The sequence below is a fragment of the Plecotus auritus genome (genome assembly GCF_963455305.1).
Source record: "Plecotus auritus genome assembly, chromosome: 7".
NCBI lineage: Eukaryota > Metazoa > Chordata > Mammalia > Chiroptera > Vespertilionidae > Plecotus > Plecotus auritus.
This window is the reverse complement of record NC_137774.1, coordinates 106,757,648-106,779,085: the sequence shown is the minus strand read 5'-3', so window position 1 is coordinate 106,779,085 and position 21,438 is coordinate 106,757,648. Positions and strand designations below refer to the sequence as shown.

At 36.0% G+C, this 21,438-nt stretch overlaps 1 protein-coding gene across 5 annotated transcripts in view; it reads right to left on the bottom strand.

Annotated features, from left to right (window-relative positions):
- Window positions 1-960: 960 nt before the first annotated feature.
- Window positions 961-21,438, bottom strand: part of PGGT1B (protein geranylgeranyltransferase type I subunit beta) — a 46,751-nt gene continuing 26,273 nt past the window's right edge. For all 5 annotated transcript variants that reach the window (XM_080680292.1, XM_080680291.1, XM_080680293.1 and 2 more), the window contains 4 exons: window positions 17,799-17,844; window positions 8,893-9,077; window positions 6,543-6,651; window positions 961-2,194 (listed from right to left, as the gene is read on the bottom strand). In XM_080680292.1, the coding sequence (XP_080536418.1) occupies window positions 2,013-2,194; window positions 6,543-6,651; window positions 8,893-9,077; window positions 17,799-17,844 (522 nt within the window). In that variant the 3' untranslated portion in view covers window positions 961-2,012. The remainder of the gene's footprint in view (window positions 2,195-6,542; window positions 6,652-8,892; window positions 9,078-17,798; window positions 17,845-21,438) is intronic.

Genomic DNA, 21,438 nt, shown 5'->3' with positions numbered 1-21,438 from the left:
TGGTGCATGCGTTGACGCTCACCCACTGAGCCACACCAGCCAGGCTATAGATTTTTACAAGAAGGCCCCTCTCAAGTATATAAATTAGAATCTTATTATAATCTATAATCTTATGCTATTAAATTATACAAGGAGTCAGAAAATATTTCTTAATAGTTTATGAAATATTTTACCTTGGCATTCTCTTTCATTTATGAATACACTTACTGTTACTAACTTTCCCACATTCCAACGACTAATGGTGATTCAGGAAAAATAGTTTGGGCTTTGCCGTTACATACGTTATTTTAACTCCGATGGCTAAATGATGATGTAGTTTGAGATGTGGATATCTTAAAATGCCTGAATTTAAACAGAAGCAACTCATGGAAGGATTACATCTGTGGTTAAACTTATGTTTTTCCCATCATCAGAAAATTGATTTTATTTCTAATGTAAAAAAAATTTACTTTGGCAAATTGAAGTTTAAAACTGTCCATACCAATAATACATGATCATTTTTTTCAAGTATATACTAGCTTTCCCTTTATTTGGGAAGAACCATAATTTAAGGCTATTTTTCCTCCAATTTAGAAAATTAAAATAAAATGTTAAATGTTACTATACCTAAGTAGCGATACTAGTAATTTAGTTTTTATACTGACACTTGGAGAACAAATAATTCAATATTTATTATCACCACGATTTTAACTTAAATCCAACCCCTTAAGTGAAGCGTTTTCCTTCTCCATTTCAGTACTAGTTTCATATCTTTGAATGTCATCAAGCAATAGTGATTGATGTGATTTACTGAATAACTTATTATTGACCAGATGAGTTTTTATACTACCTCCTTTACAATTAGCAAGTTCACAGAATAAACAAAACAAAAAGAACAAAACCAAACCCCCGTCTTTAACCCCTAAATAGTACATTTCCCTCCAACTTACCTGAAAACATAAAAACATAAATGGCCACATATGGAGCTAAGCCATTCAATTTACTTGAGCAGTCCTATTTTTAAATTAAATTTTTAGTTATTAAATTTGAAAAAATTAGAAAATCACCAGTTTGAAATTAGAAAAGCTAAAGCATGGGGCAACAAGCTAAAAATAAAATACAAGTGGCTAAAAATAACTCAGTTATAAAAGTACTAGGATAAATTATGATATCACATATCTCAGAAAAAGAAACAAAACTACTAAATGTCTTTTCTTCCAGATAATACTGTTTTCTCCCCATAAAGGAAAAGAAAAAAACAGGAATAATTTGAGATTAAAGTAAAACATAACTGTTAATTCACCCCAGCAACATCTAAATAAATGATCTGCACAGCACATAACTTTTCCATTCACTATCACATACAGTTAAATTACTTTTCCCTCAGTTACATAATAGTCTTCTTAAAACAATCTCCCTTTACAAAAATTATTGTATTAGTTAAGCCTATTCATTCGTGCTATGAGGTTAATTTCACTTATACTGGTATAGCCCACACAAGTTTAATTGGCACACATTTATGAATGAGACAAAAAAGTCATTCTTCTTTTTAAAAATTATGGGATCAATTGTTTTCAAGAATAATCCCAGATACTTAATTCTTAAAGCAATTTTTTACCATCAGCAGTCAAGCTTTTAAAATGATCACTAAGTGTTCATCCAAAGATTATCAATGCTATGTGAACTGTAAACTTGAAGATTTCTATTTTATAATGATATAATTTGTACTGAAGAGTTTAAAAAAAGATAACCTACATACACACAGTTAATTTTCCTCAAAGAACTTCTTAGAAATACAGTATAAACATTTAAGAACCATAACAGAGTCCATTGTGGTTCAAACTTCAAAGATTTTCTTGAAACCCATTACAAATACTGGCTCAAGACCATATTCCAAAGTGACACCAGCACAAGATTTGATTGTAAGACTCTACACCTCTTAAAAAAAGAGCACACTTGGTTATACATGGCTTTTAACCTTGAGCTACAGTTATGCTACAAATCCCCCCACCACCCTCCCAGTCTAGAGTCAGTCATGTGGAGATGTGTACATTCTCTGAGCACTGCTTAGAGTCCTTGGTTTCCCAGCTCTGATGGAGATCTCGAAGGCGTTCAGAAGTCCGTGTGCTTACATTCAGGGCAGGATGAACTGTACAAATTCCACTTTCCTCCATTAGAGACAGGCCACAAATTCCAAAGTATGCATGCAAAGCATCTGAAAATGAGGCATTTTGTCACAATAGGCATTCTAATTTGTACATGCTACAAAATACTTTAGCTACATATCTGTCAGCCCATTACTACATTAAAATTCTATAGTTTTTGAAATATTTGCTTTCACAAAGTCTCAGACACCAATGTCTAAAAAACCAGATGATCAAAATCTGATATTTTATTCAAGACAATAATATTAACAAAGGAAAACAGTTCCTAGCTGAAGAAGTGACATTTCCAACATACTTTGTGACTAAAGAACAAAAAGGAAAAGTAGCAGTAATATAGTAAAAGTCTTCTCACTGTAGTGGGGTTTCCCCTTTGCTTACTCTAGAATATGGAAACAAGGGGCTTTAACTCTATTATCATAACAGGAAAATATTTTCTTAAAAATGAAAATAAACAAACCCCTGAACCTAGGTAGTAGCACCCTTCCCCTTTAAGTTTTATTTCTGATAGTACCCAAGCTATATATTATCCTAACGGTGTGTTAAAAGGCACTTAAGCAAAATAATCCATTCTGGAATGCTGTACCATATTTAATTTTCCAAAATAGGGTACTGTCAGTCATTCTAAAAATATCTGACCTGAAAATAAAAGCAAGCTTACATTCTATTTGGCTATAATAATGTGAGATTTCATACCATAACAATTCTTCTACACTATTCTCACTAGTTTCCCATCTTTCAGGGGTCAGCAACCCTCTTCCATTAAAATGGCCACTGAAGTCACATGGCTGTTGCCTGCCTGAGAGCCTTATATGGACTTCTAAAGAGCTCAGAGCTCTGCAGTTATGGGAACACTACAAAAAAACAGATTTTGTAGCAGTAAATTTTTTTTTCTATTTTTGATTTGGCCATCATTTATGACCTCAAGAGCTATTAAAGTTCAAAACATCTTACCAAGTCAAACTTTGTCAAAGAATTAAAGAATAAGTTTTAGACAAGTATAATTTACTTTTCAAAACAGAATGGTAAATAGTTGTGCTTACTCAATCTTATTGTGAAAAAGTTATTTCACTAATGGAGGCCCATGTTAATGCCCTTCTTTGTCTTTTCACAGAATGCTTAGGTTTCTTCTGGCTCATTTTCCTCTAATTTTCAAACCATAAGAAAAAATTTTGTATTTTCCCTGTACTATTATATGTTAGAAAGTACTTTGAAGTTATTCTAAAATTAAAAAGACACAAAGCAACATTAACTTTTACTATCTATTCTAGACAATAGGAAACTTTCCCAGAAAAGAATGCAATAGAAAGAGAAATAAAATACATCCAGAATAACATAAAATTGGGCCTTACACTTTACAGTTAATATACAAACACATTTTTTTTTCAAAAGGATTCTTGTAAAATCCAGTGAACCAGCAATTAATTGTTTCAAACCTCAAATATTAAAAAAAAAATAAAAATCTTAGTATTCAAGCACTTAGAATACATTATAAATACATTCTTTTTTCAAGTTTCCTCTATAAATGTACGTAAAATCTCCTTGTCAAATTGGTTATTAGATTTATTAGAACCAATAATAAGTTAATTTTAAAGACTTGTTAAAATAATTTTTATAAAAGCTCTAGGAAAAGGTCTCAGGTCTATCCACATAAGTTCAATTTATCATACAAAGACTTTCTTTTTTTAAATATATTTTATTGATTTTTTACAGAGAGGAAGGAAAAGGGATAGAGAGTTAGAAACATCGATGAGAGAGAAACATCGATCAGCTGCCTCCTGCACACCTCCTACTGGGGATATGCCCGCAACCAAGGTACATGCCCTTGACCGGAATTGAACCTGGGACCTCTCAGTCCACAGGCCGATGCTCTATCCACTGAGTCAAACCAGTCAGGGCTATCATACAAAGACTTTCTATGCTCTGTAGTGTACAGGCTCTGAAGACACTGTAACATATCCGTAAAAAGTATTACATCGAAGTATTCACACAAATGTTATAGAAACTGATCTTGCAAGAAAAAAGCTTCAAGAATTTTCTTTTTAAAAAGCTATTATAAATACTCAAATGTATTTCAAGTATGCTCATACAAGAAAGCTTTCTAAGAGACTGTCATTTCCCTATTTCCATTATTTGTTAAAATAGTACATTTTTTGTTAAAATAGTACTATGCACTAGCTGAAAAAAATGGCATCAAGACCAAAATAACTGTTTTCTTGAGTCCCTTTTCTAACATATTTATGGGTATGTGTTATAGATACCAGAACTTTAAAAATATTATTTTGCTTTAGGAATTAAAAGCATTGTTCATTTTTTCTAAAGGAGAATATTTTGCATGAAAATACAAGTGTGGATGTAAGGACATATTCCTGCTCATTTCAGGTACAAAAATATAATTTTATGAGCCCCCTATTTATATTTTGATTCAAGTACATGTTCGGACAATAGCAGTTCAATAATAGAAGATGAACTGAAGAGGCTCTAGGCTAATAATAAAAACCATGATTCTATTACAATGCTGCAAAAACAATCATTTCTTGAATCTAGTTTCATATATTTATAGCTAATAATTTTTCAACTTGCTTATTAAAAATGTCAGTGTTCTGAATTATTTTTAACGAACTCTCAAAGTGATTTTTTTTTTGAAGCTGTAAATAGATTCATTTTGCTGGAGGTAATAACATAAGGCGGGGGTGGCGGGCAGTAGCCTGAAGAATGATGCTAGAGGTGGAAGAGGAGCCAAATCCCAGGAAAGCCTGTGTACATGCCAAAGAACTGACTGAGTGCTAAGAAAGTCTTTGAATTTTTAAAATACATTTAATAGAAGAGTTTAGATTAGAGGTTTTCAACTTTTTTTTACATCAGAGATCCATTTGAGAGACTGAAAAAAGCTTTGGTCCCTTCTCTTCTTTAAGCACACGTACATACACACATATGAGGGGGACAAGGCTAGAGGCAGGAAAGCTAATGAAAAGACTTCTGCAGAATCCTAGGCATGAACTTGGGTTTAGTGCTACTAGAGTTTTGGGCCAGGTGGAGCATGCAAATAATGAGTTCAATTGGCAGGTGAGGTCTGAAGGGCCTTTAGATGGCATCCATGTAGTTACTGAGCAAGCAGTTTTGTTTGTTTTTTTGGTTTGTCTTTTTAAAAAAATATATTTTATTGATATTTTTACAGAGAGGAAGGGAGAGGGATAGAGAGTTAGAAACATCAATGAGAGAGAAACATCGATCAGCTGCCTCCTGCACACCCCCTACTGGGGATGTGCCCGCAACCAAGGTACATGAACTTGACTGGAATCGAACCCGGGACCCTTCAGTCCGCAGGCCGACGCTCTATCCACTGAGCCAAACCGGTTAGGACTGAACAAGCAGTTTTATATTAAGAGTATGCAGCTTAAAATAAGGTTTGGAAAATATCAGAAATATCCACGTATTTTGAAGAAATGTCATTATTAATATGGAGTTCTCAAATATTTTGAAAAAACCCACTTAAAAGTACTTATGAAATTCAAGAACCTTTTACTCTTCACATCTATATCATTCCTGAGTTTGGAAAGCATAGATTATCATACTGTCTGAATCTATTGGGTTCCTGAGTTTTAGATAGTGAGTGAATGGTTAGAGTTAACACAGCAAAGTATTCATCATTAATCTGCCAAAATTCAGGTAAGAAAAGTCTGGATAGTGAGGGACACCTGTATTCAAGATTTGAGATTTTTGATTTAATAATTTTTGAAAAGAGCAAAAATGGGTTCCTCCTTTTGGATTAAGAGCTATTTATTCTATGTAGCTCAACTGATAGCTAATAACCTAAAGACTTTGAATGGATCAAATGATTCTGTAGTTTGGACAGGGCTTATTTAGACTAACCTGCCTTACTGCCTCAAATAAAACATTGCTAAGTAAAATATTTAGAAAATGATGTAAACTATACCAATATATCTTTTTTAAAAAGTATTTTTATTGATTTTTTATAGAGGAAGGGAGAGGGAGAGGAAAAGGGATAGAGAACTAGAAATATCGATGAGAGAGAAACATCAATCAGCTGCCTCCTACACACTCCCCACTGGGGATGTGCCCGCAACCAAGGTGCATGCCCTTGACCGGAATCGAACCTGGGACCCTTCAGTCCACAGGCCGAGGCTCAATCCACTGAACCAAACTGGTTAGGGCTATACCAATATATCTTGATAATCATATCCTTCCTTTATACCCCCAACACCTAAATCTACCCTAAACTTAAACAATTTACTTACCTTTTAAAAAAACATATTATTTAATGTAAGTTTACAACTAAGGCTAAATTTCCTATATGTCCTTTCTGACAAAGACGCTTGAAGGTTTAATCAAGAAATAAACAAAAGGAAAGTTCTGGATTCATACAAAAAAATAAATTACCTGGATGACTATCTGGCCACTTGGCAAATCCCCCTACGAGGCGATCTTGAGTTGATAAGATGTAATTTCTATTTTTCTCAAAGTTAGTGTATTGGAAAATTTTCAGAAGCTGAAATGACAAGACAAATATAAGTTTACTGACATAAAACTTGCATATTGACCATTTTCAGATCTATATCATTTAAATACGCTTTTCTCAAGCTAAGGCTCTCAGAGCAAACCTCTGGGGGGGCTTGAGCACTTAAAAGTAGTCAACCACATTATCTTTTATATTATCGTATCAAATGTACTCTCCTGATTTCTTGACCCATTCAATGTTTCCTTCTTTTGAACCATGCCCACTTAACCTCTTTGCATCACAACTTCCCAAATCTGTTCAACTTCTTTAGTCATTTAAAAAAGTACAATTTTATCTACCATATTTTAACTCTTAAGATAAGCTTTAGAGCTGCTATTAAGTTACAAACTGGTAGTAACTAGAACTAAAAATAGTTCATAAAAGAGCAACAAAACTTTATTAACCTGCTTTGCCAGAGCAACAGAAAAAACTCAGTAGCCTAAACCTAACAATATTTAATGCTAGAGACAGTTTTGAGAATAGTAAAAATATTATAGATCTTTAATTAGAAAAAATAAAATATAACTGAGACAAATATAATTTTAGCCTAACAATTATGTAGCTTAAAGATTTATGTCATGTATTATTTGTTCTCTCTCTTAAGATACCATTAAGTAGGAAAAAAAAAAGGATAAATCAAAGTGTAATGAGAAGGGGGTGGTAAGCAATAGGCAAGAGAGTTCAAGATATTTCTGTAAGACACAAAGTAACTGAAAGTGTATTAATGACTAATGAGAGGCACGGAGGGTATAAGTGATCAATGAAAAAGCATTATTTCTCAAAAATAAAAACAAACCAATAAAAAAGTTATGGTACAAATAAAAAACAAACTTATTCATTTTGATTTAATTAATCTTTATATAATGAAGAGGTAATACGCAAATTGACCATCACGCCCTCACACAAGATGGCCACCCCCATGTGGTCAAAGATGGCCGGCCGGCAGGGGAGGGCAGTTGTGGGTGATCAGGCCAGCAGGCGAGGGCAGTTAGGGGTGACCAGGCCAACAGGAGAGGGCAGTTGGGGGCAACCAGGCCGGCAGGGGAGGGCAGTTGGGGAGGACCAGGCCTGCAGGGGAGGGCAGTTTGGGGGGACCAGGCCAGCAGGAGAGGGCAGTTGGGGGCGACCAGGACTGCAGAGGAGGGCAGTTGGGGGGGGGGGGGGGACCAAGCCTGCAGGGGAGGGCAGTTGGGGGCGACTGGGCCAGCAGGGGAGGGCAATTGGGGGCAATCGGGCCAGCAGGGGAGCAGTTAGGCATCAATCAAGCTGTCAGGGGAATGGTTAAGGGGTGATCAGGCTGGCAGGCAGAAGCGGTTAGGGGCAATCAGGCAGGCAGGCAGGCGAGTGGTTGGGACCCAGCAGTCCCGGATTGTGAGAGGGACATCCCCCGAGGGATCCCAGATTGGAGAGGGTGCAGGCAGGGAGGGACACTCCCTCCCCCCCGCCCCCGTACACGAATTTCGTGCACCGGGCCTCTAGTAGAATATAAGGAAAAACTGTTTAGAATCCTGATGCTGGAAACATTTCCATCAAATTAGTCCCTCTACTTTTGAATATATTGAAATTTTCCATAATTAAAAAAACATTAAAAATGGTACAGGAGAGAGGAAGGGGGCTATTGCCCTCATTTTAAATCATTCTGTTTTTTGAATTTACTTCAGCCATATGTATAAATTTTTGTCTAAGAGAAAAAATTAGGAAATTATATAGAAGATTAATATAGACTTTTATTAGATTCCAGAATATCATAACTAGGTGATACTTAAAAAAGGGAAAACCTTTAAGTAGTAGCTAATAACCTTATGGAATTATGTGTATCAAAATGTTGTAGAGATGGGGGAAAACATACCAATCAATACACTGCAGACGGTTTACATAAACAAAAATAGAAAACCTTAAATGATTTTTAAAGAAATGACCCATGGTTTATCTTTTAGGATTAATATCTTCCCATAAATTCTTTACTGGTGTGCTTAGACAGATCCATGCCCTAGATGGACTACCAATCAGTTTCAGTAACAAGTTTTATTATACCTACTTTCTTACCTGGGCCACCTGAATTTTGTAAGAATGGAAATTTTCAAGTAGTACAACAGATAACTGAATTCTATCAAAAAACCATATAGACACTGGCTTTGCCAGAGCAACGAAAAAACTCAGTAGCCTAAACCCTCTAAACACAGCTAATATTAACAGAGAGTATAGGTTTCTCATTTTTACTATTTCTCTTACCTTTAGAGTTGCTCCCACCCAAAAAGAATAACAGGTGTCTACAGGCTTATTCGGTCTTCCATGATAACCATTTTGTTGCCTCATTATACACCATCTCTTTATCCTGTTCAATTCTTTTTCTGAAAAAACTTCTTCTAGTTTACCCATGAGACATAGCGATGCAATGCCACAAAAAGTTGAGCCTCCTGTTAATCAAAACCACATAGCTCTTTATACTTCAAAACAGATGCCTAGGAAAATAATATAAAATGGTCGGAGGAAAAAAAGTGGTTAAATAATCCTAGAAAATAGTGAAATAAAAGTAGTTTAAATTTAAGACAACTATAATTTTAAATAGCCACTAAACACTGAAGCCTTCAATATTAATTTGATGAAACAAATTTTAAAGTAATTTAAAGCTATAAGAAACATTTTACTTATGAAAACAAGTAAGGCTTAGGGAGACTAAAAAACTTGTTCAAAGTTATATGGTTAATGGCAGAGCTGAAACTAAAACATAGGACAGACTACTATTTTCTGTCTAGGACTCTACCACCTGAGTCTGATTTTAATTCCCTTAAAGATAGTGTGTTACTTATGAGTTGAGGTTTTATTTGCCTGAAGCTACAGCTAATTTTAACATATAACATAAGCTAGAAGCTGGTATGCAGATGTGATACTTAGTCGGCTTAATAAATTTAAGGAAGAAAAGTTTGAGCAAGGGAGTGTGTGGGCAGGGGAGAAGAAAGCTGTAGCTGGAAGTAGATGCACAGTGAGTATCCATACTCACTACAGTAGACTGAATAGTGCCCCGCAATGATATCCAGGTCCTAATCCCTGGAACGTGTGCATGTTACCTTATATGGCAAAAAGGACTTTGCAAATGTGATTAAATTCAGGATCTTGATATGGGGAGATTATTCTGGGTCACCTGGTTGGGCTCTAAATATACCCACAAGAGCAGAGGGAGATTAAACCACAGAAAGAGGAGGCAATGTGACTATGGAAGCAGAGCCTGGAGAGATGTGGCAATAAGTCAAGGAATGTTGGCAGCCACCAGAAGCTGGAAGATGTAAAAGAACAGGTTCTCCCCTGGAGCTTCCAGAAGTAACTAGCCCTAGTGACATCTTGATTTTAGCCACATAAGATGAAGTTCAAACTTCTGGCCTCCAGAACTGTAAAAGAATAAATTTTTATTGTTTGACACTCCCAAGTTTGCAGTAAAATGTTACAGCTGCAATAGGAAACCAATATGCTCATAAATGTAATTACTTTCCTCAGAAAATAAAAAATCAGTATTATTTCATAAAGAAAAGAAATAAGACTTTCCATGGGCACTATTTGTTGTCAACTCCAAACAATTTAAAAATCCTTGTATTTCCAATTTATTACAACTTCAGTTAGTAATTTTTATTTCAGCTATTTAAATAGATGATAGTTCCTAATATTCCTCATCCTGTAATTTTCCTTTTGGTGTTACAAATCTTGGATGTGTTCTCTGGAAAAGGAAAAGTGAGCATTCCCTGTAGAAAATTTAAGGCATCTATCACATCAAATGGATTACTGTAAGTAAAAACTATTTAACCTTTAGAATTTTCCCCAATTAGCTGGGTGATCTATGTTAGTCCTAAGTGAATTAAAACAGAAAAGTAAAAAAATTATCATCATCTTTTAGAATAATTCTAGGAAGCAACCCTCAATCTTATTTCCTCTTCAATAAACCTCTAGTTTCAATTTTTCTTTCATAAAAATCTGGCAATGACTTCGGGTATTATAATATCACTAGTGGCCCGGTGCACGGATTCGTGCACATTGAAAGGAAATTAATTAGAAGAAATATTTTAATACTGCTATTCACCCTTTCTCTATAATACAAGTGTCAACCAAATTCACGATGGACAATGACATATCGAAACATGTGCGTGTGACTGACGCCAGTGAGAGCTTTATATGTATCACACATGTGCAAGTCAACTTAGCCTTTTATAGATATAGAATAAACTTGCTTAATTAGAACTGCTTTCTGATGTAGCTAAACTTTTTCCAGCCCAGTGAAGCACACCAACTTCTCTTTTAGGTAATTGTCAGCAACACAGCAGTAAATATCAACACAAAGCAGATTATTATTGTAGATCATGCAGGAAGAACAAAGGGTAAAATATTTAACTGCAGCAGTGTTTGACTATTTTGTGCAGTGAGAAAACCTGAAATCATTTTCAAAATCCAACATTTCTTCTTTTCAGTCGGGTCAAGTTTCTAAACTTTCTAAATCTCCATTTTCCAGCTACTGAAAAGAAAATAGGATTCTCCCAAGTCTCCTAGTCTACCTACTCCAGGACTTGTGAGGATCAAATAAGATGAGGCACGGGAAAACGCTTCACAAACATTTGGTTAAAGTGTAAAATACTTGCACCTGGCTATAAAGCAAGTCGGGTTCCTGGGCTGAAGAAACTCCAAGGAGGCTAGTCTCTAGGGCAGGGGTGGGCAAACTTTTTGACTCGAGGGCCACAATGGGTTCTTAAACTGGACCAGAGGGCCGGAACAAAAGCATGGATGGAGTGTTGGTGTGAACTAATATAAATTCAAAGTAAAGGAGCGGAGGGGAGAGCAAGAGAACCCTCCGCTCTTTCGGCTCCGCGGGCCGGATAGAACAGCCGAACGGGCCGGATCCGGCCCGCGGGCCGTAGTTTGCCCACGGCTGCTCTAGGGAGAGGAAGCCTGGTGTTGCTACATGATGTCATTACCCTGCACCCACAGTGACCGTTTCTGGGTTGGGCTGGGCTGTGGGCCACATTTTGCGCCATGGGGTCTTGGCAGTGTTGGCTGCAATTTGGTGCGCTGTTGCTCCAGGGTGGTGGTGGGGCCTGTGTCCCACTTGGGGGAAGCTGAGTGTTGCTTTGTTGGCACCAGGTCTGTGCTGTTTCTCTGTAAATGGCCAGTGCGTGTCACAGCAGCTCCTGCATTGAGTATCTGCCCCCTGGTGGTCAGTGCTCGTCATAGTGACCAGTTGGACAGGCAGAGGGACACATAGCATATTAGCCATTTATATATATACACACATATATAGATTAAACATACTAATAGTATATTTCCTTAAAACTACAGAAAGGTAAAATGAAACATTTAACTGTTACTATAAAAATTACTCTGTTAGAACTCTTAAAGCAAAACAGCACAATTCAAAGTAAAAATAATCTTTACTTTGTTCAAATCACCAGATTTTGAAAATATTAATGTCTGAAGTTTGGGTTTTGAGTAGTCAAAAACAGTAATTACAAAGTCCATACTTTAAGCTAAAATTCATTAACCAAAATTTACCCCTAAGAGATTGTTTCACAAAATTCCAAAAAAAATTAGTTCTAAAAACCTGGATTTAAAGCCTTATATTAGACATAAAAAACAGAAAGAAACACAATAACACCTTGACAATAAGTAAATTAAGAAGTATTATAAAATAGCAGGTACAGAACTCAAATAGAATTATCTTCTGGGGGTTAAACAGGATTAGATTAGATCAATGATTCCCACAAGCTTCAAAAAAAACCCAAAAAAAGGCTGAATTTGTGCTCTGTTCTTTTGCCAATAATGTAATATTATTTTACATTATTAAAGTACAATACAAGAAATGCTTCTCATGGTAATGATCTGAATTCAAGAAAAGGTTAAATTATGTTTATTATGCCTTAGTTGAAGAAGGTATGAAAATAACCTTCCTTATCAGAGGCATATAAAAGTAAAAATATTGAGGCACATACAAATAAGAGAAATATTCCCACCTGAAATTGCTAAAAGTTTGCCACCTAAAGCGATACGTTTTAGTTGTATAAATAATTAATGTATGCACAATATTTCAATCATAAAAAAACATCACAGGAAGGGACCATAGAGATTCTCTTTTAACAACCTTCTTCTTAAGTTCTTCCAGGTGTAGGCTAAAGGTGTTCCTGACTCTAGTTTTTATGCTATGATTTACTAATATTTTAAAAGTGTAACACAGTTATAAGTTAACTTATTGCTCCCATAAGGTTTTACAGCTCAATCTTAAGCATTCTCTTAGTATCTATTTGTACATACCAAATTATCTGAAAGAATCTATATACTCTGAAATGTATAATTTAAGATGGTCAACTAACATATAGCTAGATATAAAGTAGAAAGCTTAATAGTTACATAAAGAAGTACACCATTTTACACTTCAATATCACATGAAAAGGGTTAAGTGAGGTAAATTCAAAGAAGTTGAGTGCTTAGATGAAATTAAGTCAAAGAGAGTTTACTACTTCTCTTCTGGATTAAGAGTAGAGATATTTTAAAAGAATCATGGAATCAAATTAATTTGTCTGAACTTTTACGTTTATATTATTCATCCTGAGAGAGAAAAATAGTTTTAATCCTAGCAAATCAGGTAAATCCAATTTGTTCCAAACACCAGAACTGTGCTATTATAAGAGAATCACTAAGGTAAATAGAATCATTACATGATCATGGCCTAGAAGGGTATAATGTGCCTGTTTAGTTTTCATGACAAATGGGCTCCAGGCTAAGCAGTAGTTGGAGAAGAGTAGATGAATTAATAAAATAAAACAAAATAACAGTGCATTAAATAACATTTAGATTGCAGAATTAGGAAGAAAAGTACATGAAGAAACTTGATTATTACCAAATTGTAGCAGAAGTACATAGCACAAATTTTTGCTTTGAGATGCAGAGTGGAATACCGGATAAGCTATTCATTAAATACTTACTGAACAACTACAATATACAAGCACATATGGAGTAAGACATGGTCAGCTTACAATTTAGCAGAGAAGATCAAATAAACTGAGGTAAGTACCATGAAAATGGTATGAACCAAGTATTACAGAAATATAGACAAGGGAAAAACTGCTCAGGGCTTGGGGGATGGAGGTGGAGGAATGACACCAGATGATGAAAGGTTCAGAAAATGTGATACTGGAACCAGGCATAGAAAGATGGGTAAAACTCTGAAGGTTAAGAGAGGGAATCAAGAAAAGTGGAGGGGAAGCATTTCAGGCATGCATGCATGCATGCATAAATAAGTAAATAAATAAATAAGAGTACTAGCAAAGTCCAGAGGTGAAGAGGCATGAAGGAGCACTGGAGAATACTTCTCTTTACAGCCTATAATAAATTCTCTGAGTAAAATGGCAATAATTATTGCAGTGGTTTTGTACTGCAACAACTTAGCTACGCTAGAACTTCCTGTATGGCCTGAAGTTAGAGAAAATCTGTAAGATTTGTAAGATGGAAATGAAGCAGCAGCCAGTGCCCTGGTTGTTTTTAGGGGCGGAAGGAGACAAAGGCAGAAGTGCTGGCAGATTCCTGCTTGACCTTATTCTCCATATACTTGGAATCCAAGTTTTTCTTACTTCTTGCCCTTGTGACACCAGGCCCATAAACAGATGCAGGAGCAACAGCCCTCCACAGACTCCTCCACCACAGTCACACTCTGCAGCTGGATGTGCCTGGCTTCCCAGATTCCCCTGCAAGGTCTCGCTTGCCCACCTGTGCCAGTGCTTCAGGAGGGCCTGTCAGTGACTTTTCCCCAATCCATCAACTACTCATTTTAGGACCTTACTACTCAATCTTTTTCTACAGTGATGGAAAATCTTATTCTTATAATAATAAAACCTTATTCTTTCATATCCATAGGGTTTTGCTTTTCTGAATCTAATACAAAAATGACTACTCTCAGAGGGCTGGTGTCAGGATTAAATGATACTAAATGGTAGCTGGCACAGAGTAGCAGTTAATAAAAATTATTTTCCTTTTAGTTTATAGACCAAACATTATAAACTGGCAACTTATGTGGGACAACTGGTATGACTAGCAAATTACAAAAAAATAATGACAGAACAGATTACACACCCAACATTCTGGATTTCTGGCTTCTCTGGTAGTAGCAGTTTCACATTCCTGAATAACAAGGACAGGCTTGGGAAGAAGAGGAGAGGAATGGTTTAAACATGTGCAGTTTGGGATGCTGAAGAGACAGAATGGGGGTTATGCAGATCAGAAGCAATAGCACATGTTTGGAAACATAGTTTGGATGCCATCAACACAGGGATGATTGATAAACAACCATCTGTTGGTTCATTCAACTGTGTGCCACACATGTTATAGTGTGGGGATACAATAGTGAATAGAACAGGCCCAAATCTCTGTCCTCATGAGGCTTACATTATGTGAGGAGACAGTGAATAAATAGCTAAAATATAAAAAAGTGATATGCAGAAAAAGCCAAAAAGGGGGATAGGGTATGAATATGTGGTTGGTATGTGATTCTAAATAGGCGGTATGTTGGTAGTTTGCAATTTTACTGTAAACAGGGGGCTTATCCAAAAATATCATATAAACCCAAACTTAAAGGATGTGAAATAAAGCCAGGTGTATGCTAGGGCTGAGGTTGGAGGAATCTATAAAAAACCCAGCAAGTATAAGAACCCTGAGATTTAGAAAGAAGAAAGTTGGGCTGAGGTAAAGAGATCAGAGGAAGAAACAAAATGGTGAAGAAGCCAGAAACAAATTGTCAGGAAGTGGGGCAAAAAGAATGTGATATTTCAAGAAAGAAAGGGGAGAGGTTAATAGCTTCAAATGCTTCAATAAAGATAAGGAATGAGAAAGAGACACTAGATTTGAAATAAAGACCACTCATAACTTTAAAAAAGAAACTTCCTAAGTTGCTGAAGCCTCACACAGAAAATTAAAGAACAAGCCATTTTGGTAGAAAGGCAAATAGTATATTTGGACCACTATTCTAAAAATATTAACAATAGAAAGAGCTCCCTCTCCCTCTAGGGAGCACGCCCACACCTTTCTGTTTCCCCTACTTTTCCCCAGGCGTTACCTTTGCCTTTCTCTCTAAGCTCCAAGGGCTTGTCTTCTACCTCTGTAACTTGTTTCCTGAGCCTACGCAGCCCAGCTGTCTCACTTCTACTACACCTGTCATTTTCTAAATAAACTTTTCCTTATAATTTGAAAAAAAGAAAAAAAGATTAACAATAGAATGAAGAAAAAGGGAGTATACAATGACTTTGCAGGGAGACCAAATTGCAGGACTACTATTTAGGAAGAGGTTTTACTTACCACTATAGATAGTGATAAAATGAGACAGGGAAGGAAGGCTATACCAAAGACCTCTAGAATAGTACTTCTCATCCTATCTAACCAGAGCACAAAAAGAACAAGAGTATCTGATATTTGTAGGACATCCTGAGGTGTCCTGAGGAGGGTGCTCCTGGCCAAAGGCCATCTTACCAGGGGCTCTAGACACCCAGCTTTTCTTGGCTGCCACAAAGGCTAATAGAGCAATAGCTTGGCACACCAAGAACCCATTTATGGTACTGCAGCACTCTGATGAGGAAGCTCTCCTCTAGGGCTTTAGGCCTCAAACCTACCATGGTGAATTTAGAGCTAGAAGAAGGATGTAAACTTTTTGGCATGAATCACAGTCCATCACTAATGACCTTGATTGGTACAATCCTAGGCAAATCGTACTGACTCAAAATCACTACTTGTGTGACTCAGCAAGATTTTTCTCCTGAGAGGATCCCTCTCTGTTTCACATCCCACAGAATGTAATCCCAATTTCTTGGGAACAGTGTCTGTCCGACAGGTCTCCTATACTGGTGTCTCCTCAGCTAGAGTGTCCATTAACAACCTTTATAATAATGATTACCAGACCATATCTTTTCAGAAATTCTTATAGATGCCAGATTTCCTATTTGGGCTACAAGTACATCCTTCCTTACCAAGTAGTGATGATCAGTGACATAATTGCTACTGCCAGCTTGCCCCACTGCCAATCTCATATAGACTCAGGCACACACAAGAATTATGGTGTCCTAATAACAATGTGGCCTCAGAGGAAAATCCAAGATAGTCTTCTATACAGTTCTAGTGACACACACTACAAATACGTACATCAGAAGAGGGAGTAAAGATGTGAGAGAGTGAAAAAGATACCTGATAGAACAAGGTTCCAGGGAAAGTACAAGGATATGGGATTGAGAAATATATATTAAAAAAATATTTTTATACGTGTTTTATAGTTTACAACCCACTTTACCTCCTATAATCCTAATAACAAAATAAAAAGACAATTATTTCTACACTGTTGATGAGGAAGCTCTCAGAGATACTAAGTGAGGAGCCAAGATCATACAGCTGGGGTCAGGGATGAGACCTGAAAACTGACCTGTTCTTTCCACTGTATCACGCTGGTAGAGGGATGGACACAACAGGTGAGTACAAAAATAACTGCTGTGATGAAGAGGAAACAAGGAGTTCACTCAAAGAGTCTGCTTGATTTAGCCTCTTTCTTTTTTAAAAAGGAGCATGGAAACTTGTTTACTTCTACGTGGAAATACTCAATCTGAAAGAGTTGACTACTGATGTGCTGATAAATTAAGTGACTATTATCTCTCTATCCTGGTTCTGCCAAAAGTAGGAAAAAATGTGGAAGGAGAGATTTTATCAGTGTATATATTGAACATATGTTATGAGGCAAAATGTTTTATGACTATGACTTAGGATAATTATATTAAAGAAGGTAAATAAAAATCTTTCATTTTTTCACAAATTCATTGATTCATGTTTAATAGCCTGCATCTACTCTTCTAGTGTTATGCCAAAGAAGAAAACTTAATATTTTCTAACAATATCTTAAAAAAATCACCCCAAAATATTTTCATGAAAATTCTGGTCTGAGTAATTTATTAATGATTACTGACCTAGAAGAGGTTCAAACTGGCACAACAGTGTCAAAAGAAAGAAGTAGGAAGGAAGACGGTCAGGCTGCACCAAGGGCTGAGACAAACTTCTGAGGTCCTCCATGTTGAAAATACCATGATGTTATTTGAAGAAACAAAAGAAACTACATGTTCATTTATTTTAAGATGCCTTACCATGAGATTCAAGTCCAGCTCCCTGTGCCAACCCATTGTCATAGGACTGAAAAAGAAAAACATTATTTGGTTTAATAGGGAAATAATAATAAATAAGTTGTCATGTTATTTTTTTGTCTCCTTTATATCTTCCAAAATATGCATTCTTTGCCACAAAGAATAGATGTAGGCATTTTCAAGTACCTGCTTTTGTCTTACTAACAACACCAAATTACTAAATGCATACATTAGGCACATTCTGAAAATAGATTATTCAAAGATGGCACCCACATATACAATTTCTACTCAATAAAAAGACCCAACTCTTATTCCTCTCCCACTTGCAAGAATATACGAGTTTAAAAAAAAATGTAAAGATTTTATACTAAAAAATCATTATAAACACAAAATAAAACTATTTTGAGGCTTTTAGATAGCTTAGGATAATGATGCCTGCCTAAAATTTAATCTCCCTATATGCTACAAAATCAAAACAATACAACTATATAAAAATAAAACCTTAGCAAAGCTAAGTTTTTGTTTTGAAGACATGTTCAAGCTTCAAATCACCTATCTATAGAAAAAGAAACATCAAATCCTAGCAAGTCATCTCTCCCACTCCTGATACTTTTGCAGAGAGCAAGGGCAATCTGAAAAATAGTGAGGAAGTGAGAGGAGGGGAGATAGTGGCAAGTCTGAGACTGATCTAAACTCACTACCTGAAAGAGAGTCTACCCTAAGTGCAAAATACAGGTGGTCCTTGCTTTGCACAGTTCCAATATGCACAAACTCTAAGGTTCCATGGCTTAAATAACACAATATGACTCAAATTCCAGTAACTACTTATACATTAACTAAGAGCAATTGCATAAAATACAACCTTGCTGCTAGTTCCTCAGTCCACAAATCACTACATAAATAATAGATATGCATCATGACAAGTGACCAATCACATTATCCTTTTCAAAATCTGTTAGTAATTTGTCATTGCACATGTTATTCAGTTCATGCAGATACAGCAAGTGTCTCTTAGTAATAAACCCACATGACAATTTATAAAAGATAGTGTCCACCAAAGATGAACGTGCAGTAAATAAAGGAAAAGAATAAACACTGAAAGTGAAACTGAGATCCAACACAGAGTTATAGAAGAAACAGCTGATCATGGGAATGCTGACAGTGCTACAGTCAGAAGAACTAAGTAAAGGCAAAATATCTACATGGATGAACAAAGCAGTTGTGTTGAAAAGAATGAAGATATTATAGAAAAGTGATGCAAGAAACTTCACATAGAAGGAATTCTGAGAGGTACACAGAGATTCACTGCATATGATGAAAGTGCAAGAGATAAAATGTTGGAAGTTGATACAAACTTATAAAGAAGTATGATCATTTACCAAGACAGAAAAGATGCTTAATCCACACTGTAACTTATATAAGGAGAAGCAAAGCACTGTCCAAACTATTCTTGATAATTTTTTTTACCAAGAAAACACTTTAATTCTCAATCTTGCTAATATTTTAAATTACAGTGTATTAAATAAATATTGGCTTTACCATTAAAAAAATTCTCAATACATTTATAACTGACAGGAGAGTTTTTAATGTTTGAAAAAAATTGCAAAGGTCACAGAACAATTGTAATTTCCCCCCATAAATGATTAAGACCACTTAGTATCACCCTGGCCTGTTGCTCAGTGGTTAGAACGTTAGCCCATGGACTGAAGGGTCACAGGTTTGATTCCAGTCAAGGGCACGTATCTGGGTGGCAGGTTTGATCCCTGGCCCCAGTTAGGGTGCATTCGGGAGTTAACCAATCCATGTGTCCCTCTCACATCGATGTTTCTCTCCCCTTCCCTTCCATTCTCTTTAAAACTCAATTGGAAAAATATCCTTGGGTGAGGATTAACAACAAAAAAGATCACTTTGTATCATTTTAGTTTGCATGATCATCATTTACAGCCTGGCACTACCATGCAAAGCAAGAACTGCCTGAACTGAAAGAGTTCTGGTAAAACTGAGCACTAACTTCAGGAGTGTGCAAGCGAGTTAAGAGTGTGCAAGTCAAGGTGGCAGTGTGCAAAGGAAAACTCAAAAGAGCAAAATTTACAGACTTGGGAAACAAAACAAACCTCTTTTCCACCAGAAAATCATAGAACTTACAATCCTTTCCCTATCACTAAAAAAGAACAGAACAGCCAACACTCGTAAAAAAAAAAAAAAAATCAAACATTGTTCCTTTGCATTGAAAAAATGGCAATCAAAGTAGGAATTCTTGAAAGAAAACACAATCCACAAAATGACTAAACAAGGCAAATCTATGCAAAGTAACTAAGCTGAAACACAGCAACTGAAATGAAAACATCTTATATATGAAAATCTGCCTTTCCCTCCCCCCAAAGAGTGATAAAGTGGAAGAAAACTCTTACAGCACCCCAAACTAAATTACATATCTTCAAACAAGCATTTGAGAATGTGAAAAGAAAATGTTAAATAAAAACCAGAAAAGGATAATCAGTAAAAAGAAATAAAAAGTTAAATGATTTCAGGAGAGGGAAGAAAAAGACAAAATAAATTGAGAAATGAAGACTAAATTACAGTATGCCTAAAGAATAATAGTCTCAAATGAAAAGACAATAAGGGACATTAAAGAAAGACTGAAAATAGCCAAGAGAATAAAAATGAGATAAAGAAGTAAAAAGGGCCAATGAGAAAGTGGTTGAAATGAAAGATAAGCAATAAAAAAAACATACACAAATTTGAAATACCTAAAGAAAAAAGCAAATAATGAACTAGAACTAGAGGTCACCAAACCAGGATTGCAGGCTAAATTTGGCCTGTGGTTCTGTTTTATATAGTCCTGGAGTTAAGAAAATGGTCAGTCTTACTCATACTATATAATAAAAGGCTAATATGCAAATTGACCGAACAGGCTGGCCACTATGACACGCACTGACCACCAGGGAACAGATGCTCAATGAAGGAGTTGCCCCCGGCGGTCAGTGCGCTGCTCAGCCAGAAGCCAGGCTCATGGCTGGCGAGCGCAGTGGTGGTGGAGGGAGTCTCTCCCTGCACCGTCAATAGGACATCCCCTGAGGGCTCCTGGACTGCGAGCTGGGCTGCAGAGACCCCCGCCCCTGCCGCCCCAGTGCATAAATTTCATGCACCAGGCCTCTAGTAATAAAAGCAAATTAAAAAAAAACACCCTCCAGACTGGTAAAAATCAAAGTAAGATAACACATTTCATTGGTGAGGCTGTATGGAAATGGGTACTGTCATACAGTGATGGAAATAAAGTAGTCTGTACTGTTGGTAAAGAAAATGGGGAATATCTAATAATATTACATATGCATTTATCTTTTGATCAAGCAATTCCACTACTATGAATTTACCCTAGAGGCATGTATCTTGAACAATACATAAGCATATAAGCAGGAAATCATATTAATTTCAACATTATTTGTATTTGGAAAATATGTATTCTGCACATAGAATAGCTGAAAGAAACAATGGCATACCACTGTACACAATAGAATACCATTGTACACAATGGAATACCTTTATTATATCTAAAAAAAGAATGCAGACAATCTCTATGACCTGATACGGAATGATTTTCAAGCTATGTTAAGTGAAAAAAGCAAACTGCAATAAAGTATTT